General features: G+C 57.5%; 2 protein-coding genes across 4 annotated transcripts in view; one reads left to right on the top strand and one right to left on the bottom strand.

The window, feature by feature from the left end:
- Positions 1–352: 352 nt before the first annotated feature.
- On the top strand, positions 353–1,599 carry MEA1 (male-enhanced antigen 1). The gene is made up of 3 exons (XM_075413260.1): positions 353–656; positions 749–863; positions 938–1,599. Exons 1-3 carry the CDS (start codon positions 393–395, stop codon positions 1,099–1,101), a joined length of 543 nt encoding a protein of 180 aa, XP_075269375.1. The 5' UTR covers positions 353–392; the 3' UTR covers positions 1,102–1,599.
- A 32-nt stretch (positions 1,600–1,631) lies between these two features.
- The window catches only part of PPP2R5D (protein phosphatase 2 regulatory subunit B'delta), a 31,892-nt gene continuing 24,500 nt past the window's right edge, over positions 1,632–9,023 (bottom strand). For all 3 annotated transcript variants that reach the window (XM_075413253.1, XM_075413255.1, XM_075413254.1), the window contains 3 exons: positions 6,288–6,360; positions 5,702–5,818; positions 1,632–5,334 (listed from right to left, as the gene is read on the bottom strand). In XM_075413253.1, the coding sequence (XP_075269368.1) occupies positions 5,197–5,334; positions 5,702–5,818; positions 6,288–6,360 (328 nt within the window). In that variant the 3' untranslated portion in view covers positions 1,632–5,196. The remainder of the gene's footprint in view (positions 5,335–5,701; positions 5,819–6,287; positions 6,361–9,023) is intronic.

Raw genomic sequence — 9,023 nt, 5'->3', positions numbered from 1 at the left:
CGTTACGCGGTGCGCGCGCGGGGCTGAGGTACTGGCCGGCGCGCGGCGGCGGCGGCGGCTCCGCGAGGGCCAGCGCGCCCGGCCCCCCCCTCGCCACCGCCGGGCAGCCCCGCGCGCTGGCGCGCCGGCTTAAAGCAGCAGCGCGCCTAAATCTCGCCGCGCGTGCCCGCGCCCCCGCCTCGCGCCGGGGTCTGCGGCTCGGCCGCCGCGGCCCGGGCCCGCGGAGCCGCTCCCAGCGCGCCGGGCCCAGGCCCCCCAGCCCAGGCCCCCCGCGGGGATGGCCGCCTCGCCCCCCCCCCCCCCCGCCCAGGGACTACTACACCCACAGTGCCCCGCGGCGACGGCGCCGCTTCCGGGTGGCGGCGGGGCCTCCCCGGCGCCGCGCCCGGTGGATGGCGGTGACGCCGAGCATGGGGCCGGAGCGGGTGTGTCCCGAGGAGCCGGGGCCGCCGGAGGCCCCCGACGGCGCGGCGGGCTGGAGCGGCGATGAGGAAGAGGAGGAGGAGGAGGAGGAGGAGGAAGAGGGGGAGAGCGGCGGCGGGTACTTGTACCAGCCGCTGAGCCAGGAGCCGGAGCAGGGCCCCGGCGAGGCGGGCCACCCAGCCGCCCCGGCGGGCTGCGGCGAGGCGGGCCCCGGCCTGCAGGAGCGGCTGCAGGTACCGCCCAGCGCCGCCGGGCCGGGCCGGGCCGGGGCGTCCCCGCGGGCGGCGGGACGGGCCCGACCCCCGCTGCCCGCCTTTCTCTGCAGATGCTGAGGCTGCACCTGCCCGACCCACCGGCGGACAGCGAGGAGGAGGAGGAGGCGGAGGCGGAGGAAGGCGCCGCAGCGCAGAGCAGCCGCAGCTCCATCCCCATGGACGCAGGTAACGGCGCGTCCCGCCCGGGCGGGCCCCCCGCGGGGGTCTCGGCCCCGGCCTCACGCCCCCTCTGCCGGCAGAGCACGTGGAGCTGGTGAAGAGGACGATGGCCGGCGTGAAGCTTCCCACCCTGGGCATCCCCGCCTGGGCCAGCCAGATCTCGGAGGACCAGTGGAAGGACGTGGTGCGGCGCACGCTGCAGGCCCGGCAGAGCGCCGGCGGCCCCAGGCCCCAGTGGGAGTGAGGGCAAGACTGCAGCGCAGGGGCTGCCAACCCTGGCCCTCCCTCCGCCACCCTGGAGCCGGGTGGTGGTGGGAACGGCCGGTGTCGAGCTTCCCATTTCTCCCACCGATGCTGCCCGACTCCCCTTCCCGCTCCTCTTTCCGGGTTCTGGCTGGCGCGTGAAGTCACCGTGATGTCCTTGTTTTGGCTTCCTCTGTCCCCGAGGGGCCCGAGCAGTTTCCGTACCTGTGTGCGTGTGGAGAGAGGGGGCTCGGCCGGCTTTGCCCAGATTCCCTCGGGACAAACGCTGTCGGTGCTGGAGAAGTCCCCCTCCGCGCCAGGGCCCCTCCTCCCAGGACAAGGGCCGCGTGTCGGAGTATCAAAGGTGGAGTCCAATCTGTCTTTCCAAGAGATCGGTTTTATTTAGTTCTGTACATACAGGGACATCTGTACAAAATCCAACACTTTCATACTATGTAATGCTCTACTGAAAATAAAGTACACCATATGTACATATGAACTGTAAGCAGCTTAATACTTGTGTCCAGGGGGTGAATGCAGTAGTTAGTTTTGCTCGTTCCCTCGGGAGGAGGGAGCCAGGGGGAGAAGAGGCAGCTCCAGTTCTGTCCCTTTGGCTGATGTGGGGGGAAGGCGTAGGCAGAAATGAGCAGCGCTAACGCTAGAAACCGAGCGTCGAGCAAGGGGTGGCCGCGGCGTGGCAGACAGGTCTGCGTGGGAGCTGTACATGTGGCAGGGGGGTGGTGGTGCATTCACCCCCCCCGTCCCATGTGGTCCCCTTCGTAGGTGTCGAGGACACTGGAATGAATAGGCAGCAAACGAACGGCAACGTGAAGGTGCTAAGTGTAAGTTCCCTGACCCAGAACAAGACGCGCAAAGCTACGAGCACACCGAAGCTGTACAGCACGCAGTCGTGACACGCTGCGGCCCTGCCCCTGCACGTGGCACAGCCTCTGGCCCCGCTCGGGCATGGCCGCTGGCGGAGGCAGACCATCCGCAGGGCAGCGGCTGCCAGAAGCCTCCACTCCTTCTGCCGGCAGAGCAGCCCGCGGCAGGGAAGGGCAGCCACGGCCTAGCAGCGAGCGGGCTGGAGCGGGGGCACGCGCATGCTGTAGCACTCTGAAGATGAAGCGGCGGCGGCAGCTTATGAGGCGACGTGAAGCAGGCGAGTTGGAAAGCCTGTACTGCGACGGGGAGAAACGTCCTCGCCAGCCCTCGTCCCCGCTGCGCCCCGAGACGCCCGCCACTCCCCTGCGCCATCCGGCATCACCTAGCGCACGTCTACATGCTGCGCCAGGCATGAGGTAATTGATGATTGGCAGCTGACCGTGAGCTCGGACTAATGTTCAAAATAAGCGATAACCTCCCTGAGGTGTTTCATTAAGTCTCCTGATGAACTGGCCCGTGGCACGAAGTGGAGGTGGGGCCCTGCGTGGCTGCGGGTGACCTCGCGCATCCTCACGCTTGGCAGCTGCTCCTGAGAGACGGCGCCGTGCCCAGCGCGGGCCAAACGGAAAGAGAGCTGAACAGGGCGGCGGGGTACGGGACACACAGGAAAAAACAGCTTGGTGTGGGCTGGAGGAACGATGTGCTGCACGCTGGCGGTAAGATCAGAGGGGATGAACCTCTGACCTGGGAACGGCTCACTGGCGAGGACAAGCAGATGCACCAGGACCTTCTGCAACATCCCGTGATGCTGCAAAGCAGCGTCAGGCTAGCACCGACCCCACAAGCTCCCTGCGCTGCTGCAAACCCACGTAAGCTCATGTGTCAAGCAAGCAAGCGCAGCAGGTAAGAAGCGAGGAAGACTCCCTTTTCCGTCAATCACAAGCCAGCCTCTCCGAGGTGGCACCTTGGCCTGGCACCGAATTGGCACCACCAAAGGCAGGGGAGAAAGCTGGATCACAGCAGCACCCAAGCGCTGCGCAACCCCCTGGGCGATCAGCAAGTGCGCTCTAAACGCTAATTAGCACAACAAGTCCCTGATGCACCATACGATAACTAACGAGGGCCTCGGGCCACAGCGGGTGCCAAAGTAACAGGGCAAGGCGGACTTTGCTCAGAGCACCCACGGAAGCGATTCAGCGGTAGCACCTAGCCATCGGTCACACAGAGGAGACAACTGAGCGCCGAGAAACTCAGCCTGGCCCCGTAACGTGGATCCATTGCTTCCACTGCTTTGCAGAAATGACTTCAGCAGCACAAGCTTCCTAGGAACCCTGGTCACTGCAGAGCTACGGATGGGATACAGCAACAAAGGGAGAGCTGCAGGAGCATTTTAATCGACCGGGGAGAGGAAGAAAGCAGAAGTCAGTGGCTGACGTCTGCTACAAAAAGGAAGTTAAATCTGGGCCCACAGTTAACCCAAGACACTGGGATGGAGACGAGTCAGCACGGACCAACACAAACAGCTGAAGGAATTCACTTTCCCACAAGAGAGCTTCTAAGGATGCTCTAGAGGGAGGGCTGCAATAGCGAGTGGTGCTTGCACCCAGCATCGCTGGGGGTGGCGAAGCACTGAGCCCCGTCTCTGTCACAGAAAGGGTTGTAGCCGGCAGCAATGGCACGCACGAAGCAGACGGCGCCCAGGCTGACGGGTGGGAAGGCGCCCTGTTTAACTGCACACAACACACCACCTCTCCTGTCCTGAGCGGCCACCATAACAGATGGAGCCCGAAAGTCATGGCCTCAATGGATATTTTTGGACATTTATGGACATTTTACAGACATTTCACAGGGGTGGTCCACAGACTAAAGGAATGCTACCTGTGCATTGTACCAAAGGATGGGACAGGGAGTGGTGGTTAATGAGGACGTATTGGATAGCGTGGGACCCGAGCATGATGTAAATGGTATGGAATATGGGGTGGAGAATGTGGTGGTTTGGGCTGGGCTAGAGTTAACTTTCTACATAGTAGCTGGTACAGGGCTATGTTTTGGACTTGTGCTGGAAACAGCGTTGATAACACCGTGATGTTTTAGTTACTGCTGAGCAGCACTTACAAAGAGTCAAGGCCTTTTCTGCTTCTCACCTCACCAGCGAGCAGGCTGGGGGTGCAGAGAAGCGGGGAGGGGACACAGCTGGGACAGCTGACCCCAGCTGACCAAAGGGATATTCCATGCCATACGATGTCATGCTCAGCATATAAAGCTGGGGGGGAAGAAGAAGGAAGAGGGGGAGACAGTCAAAGTGATGGCGTTTGTCTTCCCAAGTAAGCATTACATATGATGGAGCCCTGCTTTCCTGGAGTAAGTAGTGAACGAATTTCTTGTTTTGCTTTGCTTGCACGCACAGCTTATGCTTTACCTATTAAGCTGTCTTTATCCCAGCCCATGGGTTTTCTCACTTTCACCCTTCTGATTCTCTCCCCCCTTCCCACTGGGGCAGGGAGTGAGCGAGCAGCTGTCTGGTGCTTTAGTTGCCCACTGGGATTAAACCATGACAAACCCCCACTCCACTGACAGGGGAACAGAACATGGGGCTTGAAGCAAAAGAAAGGTGGAAGCGAACATCTCCTCTGCTGTACATGAGACCCTGCAGCTGTTGAGCTGCATCCCAAGGCAGGGCAGAGAGGCAGCAAAGGCCCCCCCCCAAACTCTGCCACAAGCTCCTGCCCTGAGCTCCGCCTGAGCTCTGACCGCCACAGGGTTTGGCTGGAGAGGCAGCACGGGGGCAGGCATGGCGGAGACGGGCACTTGGGGCTTGTAGCAGCAATCCGAGCCACGCGCGGTAGCTTCTGGCCAACGCAGAGCCCGTGCTGCAGGGCAGCAAGGCTCTGGCTCTCGGGCAGAGTGAGAATCAGGCAGCAGCTGGAAATGAAGCAGCTGCTGCCCGGGCTGATACAATCGCAGGTCAGGCAGGCTCCCTTCACGCACACACACCCGAGGTGGAAAAGCAGGAGGAACAGGAGGACATGACAGTGGTGAGATACAAGTTATAACGTAAAACGAGATCTACCCGGGAGGGATGCGTATGGAGTGGAGGACAGGCACAGCTCACCATGTTCATTCCTTATTTATACATGAGAACTGAGTGCATTTCCGTGACCCCTGGGGGAAAGGGATGGGGCAGAGCTTCCCGGGCCAGCTCCTGAGCCCGTCAGAGAGCCTCCTGGCTTGAGGTGAGAAACTCTTCCGCTCTCTTGTGGGCCTCCAGGGCTTTTATAGTGTAGACGTCCTGAGGAAGCTCAGATTTCCGGCGCAGCAAAACTTTCTCCTTCTTAATGTCTTTCAGCATCTACAGATAAACCAAAGGAGTCAGGGATCAGTAGCAAAGCCCTTCACCCTTTCAGCCTCCCCATTCTCCAGCCGCTCTGGGATATGCTGGGGGACACCGCAGCATGCTGCAGAACCGGCTGAGAGCCAAACACAGACCTCAGGGACACAGAAAAGTCCCGCTTGCGTTTTTCCCAGTGTGGGAAGGTTAGATAAACTCCACTCTTCCGACTACATGTTGATCTCTAACGATTAGGGATGAGAACAGTGGCATTTACCCTCAGAACACTCAAAAAGAGCCAGTTCTGGCTGCTGGACCCCAGACAGACTATGCTGACGTCCTGGCTGGTCTGAGAGTACTTGTGGAAGGACCCCAGCCACCTACTCACTTGCACAGCCTCTGTCTCCACCGTTTTCTTCAGTAGCTGTATATCCTCCGCAGTCGGGGTCTCCGTTTCCATACAGCAGATGGGAGGCAATGATGGAGGTGCGTAATACATGGGGTACTGCAGACAACACAGACAGCTGCAGAGTCAGCGTGCCACCCAGCACCAAGCCTTCTCCCCCAGCATCCTCACACAGCACGGCACACTTCTTCCAGCTGCCCTCTCCGGCACCCGCAGGGGTAGCAGTAGGTACACAGACAGGAAAGGAGCATCTTGTCCTGCCCATTCCTACCTGTGCCCTCTGAGCCACAGCACACTGCACGCACAGCCACAGCTGACAGAGGAGGTCATAAACACATACACGCTCTCTATAAGGCATTACTTAGCGGTCAGCGCTACATAGAGCCAGGGTGGTAAAACGCTGCCAGCACCCCCAAAACACTGGGTTTTGGGAGTGACAGACCGCCGCTGCAGCTGTGTGCACAGGCCTGAGATCAAGTGTTAGAGCTCACTCTCGTGAGCCGAGGAAAAGGGTCAAGACCCCCAGCCCATTCCTGTCTCATTCATCCCAAGTCCTGCTGTTACCCACCTGGGGGTTCAGCCGGGCCAGCTCCTCTATTTTCTGCCACATTTCTTCTCGTTCTTTCATCCTGAACCTTCCCCTGCAGAGAGAGAAGGAGAGAGCACAAACGCAAACTCCTGGGGAAAGTGCAGCTTTCGTTCACAGGAAGACAAAAGCAAGACACAGCAGAAAAGCGCAGGCAAGGGGAAGAGCTGCTCCATCCTTCAGAGACCCCTAATTCTACCTACAGGTGAGAGGTGGCAAGAGGAGGGGATACACTGCAGCTAGCAGGAGGGAGGCAGGCACACCTCGTGCTCACCTCGGGGCACAGGGTAGCAGTAGTGGGCTGCACAGGTGCTTTTTCCCCGGCTTTGTGCTGCAGGAGTGGACCAGGGCGAGTGGTTTCTGGAGTAAAGCAATGACACTGGTCTGGATGTCAAACACGCATTTTCCTGGTGCCCCACAGATGCCAAGGGACAAACTGCCATTTCCAACAGAGCTGGGGCACAACTGCCCACAGTTCCCTCTCTCTCCGGCCATAACACTCTGGAGAGCTGCCCAAAGCCCCAGGCACAGCTCTCGAACTCAGCACAGATTTTGGCACAGACCTTAAGTGACTGTTCAACAGGGACACCTGTAAATCCCAGGGCAGTGAACGTTCCCTGCAAACAGAGGTGAGCATCCACCACTCCTTGTTATTCTCTTCTACATTTTAAACATCTGCACTAAAAATCTCTGCTTTACTTCTGATTTTAACTACCTGGCTTTCATCCCAGCTACTGGTCTCTCTAGCGCCTGATGTATCTATGCTAAGGAAGTTCTTATACGGTGTTATCACCTCACACTCTTGAAATAAGAAAGGAGGCTAAAAATGAGAATGAAGCTGCCAAGCACTCAAGCGGCAGACTACTCAATCAGAGAACATAGGGTCAACCACACCCCACCCCCCCCCCCGAAAAAACAAACCCCAAACGAACAACTCACACCTCGTTTTCTGACACAGCTCTGGAGATGTCTGCAAGGGACTGTGATCAGGAATCAGCACTGATCTTCACTAGCTCTTTCCTGCCTTATCCCCAATTTCTCCATAATACTTTTTAATGTCTGGTAAACAGAAACCTACGTATTACTCCAGTCTTGCAACTGGATATGTAGACCAATACGTCTGTCCACAAAGGCCCTTGCATCATGAAGGCCACTGTCCCTCCAAAGCAATGTCTGCTTTGCCAGTATCATGTCTACCACCATGCCATGTAAGGGCGTAACAAAGCTCGTTTTCTTTGGCCAGGGTACATCACATTACTGGTCTGGTGCACAGCGAGCCAAGGGCATTCATGCAGTCAGTCAGCTCCGTGCATCTCTAGCATGAGCTCTTTCATTGCAGATCACCAAAGCAGACTGAATAGCACTGGGGAAGCCCTCTGCTCATCGCACTTCGAGATCCACCACGTCATCCATCATGTGCTCAGCTGATACTGCAAAAGACCACTTTGCAAAGAGAATACCCAGTCTAAGAGCACTGCTTCTAAAAATCAGAAAGCCTTACAACTGTCAGCCAAACAAGTATTTCCAGAGAATCAAAGAAAGTTTCATCCTTATTTTGATGCCACATTGACTTAGCTGTAGTATTACAGCTGTCCAACATCCCTCCATAGCGGAAGCTTCCTCCCAACCTCATCAATCAGCCTGGTTTACCTCCTACACTAGGACATTTCCATTGCAGTTTATCTGAAAACGTCACTCACCCATGTGAGTCTTCGGAGAATCCTACCTTTCTGAACAGCAACACCTCACAGGACAGTGCTGAGTCTATGGGAGCAGCACCCCCAGCCCTGCTTTCTGGGCGATGTGCACCTCATCAGCTCCCTTCATTCCTGACCCCGTTACTAGCAGTATGAGAAAGCCGCTGGCAGGACATTTGGAAAAAGAAGATCTATATTGGGAGGTATCTTCTCCTTCCCACTGCTGTGTCCTAATGCAGTAGGAGGCACGGTAGCTGCTCCCAGAGAGATGTCAGGTATCAGGGTGGCCCCAGGGCATGCTGACACCACACTTCTTGAAAGGCAGTGTTCAAGGCCCTTGCACTTTTACAGCGGGGCACATTCAGGACAAGAAACTGCCTGCCCCAAACTCCCCACTGTTTTCTGAAGGGTTCTGATAATTCAAACAGCTTCAAGACGTCTGGGAAGATTAGTAAGACGCAGTCAGTCCATCTGCACCAAACAGCAAAGAGCCTCCCCACACGTCCCGGGGAGCGTCTGCCTCTCTGCGATCAGCCTTGGCTGCAGCTCCGCAGCCAGGGGTGCAGTGCTGACAGGCCTGAGCTGGCATGTCACTTGTAAGCATAGTAACTAATTAAAAACATAGTTAAGCCATTTCTGAGCAGGGCTCTCAACTCCTAGTTGCAGCCTAATTGTGTACCTATGAGTTCTCTCCTTTTCACTGTCACATTCACTGGCTTTGTTTGCACGTGCAGTTCTTCCCACATGTGGTATTTCCTAGTTCACAGCACAAGCTCTCTAGTGGAAAATTGGGAAAACACTTCATAGGCCTCTCTTCCTTTCCCTGTCTACGCTAAAGAAGCCTCGGCATTTCAGACTCGTCAGTCTCACTGAATAAGGCTGAGGTCCTCTGGAAAAAGCAAGGCATCGCACAGTTAAAGGTCAATCCTGCATTACAGTGATCCAGCCAGCATTCCCACAGGCAGCCTTTGGCACGCTACTTTACTCCGGAGGCACTCAACATCACAGTCTCACAGGTTTT

This window comes from Opisthocomus hoazin, chromosome 2, assembly GCF_030867145.1.
Source record: "Opisthocomus hoazin isolate bOpiHoa1 chromosome 2, bOpiHoa1.hap1, whole genome shotgun sequence".
NCBI classification, from domain to species: Eukaryota; Metazoa; Chordata; class Aves; order Opisthocomiformes; family Opisthocomidae; genus Opisthocomus; species Opisthocomus hoazin.
Note: the sequence above shows the minus strand (reverse complement) of the source record. Positions and strands in the feature narration are given on the sequence as shown.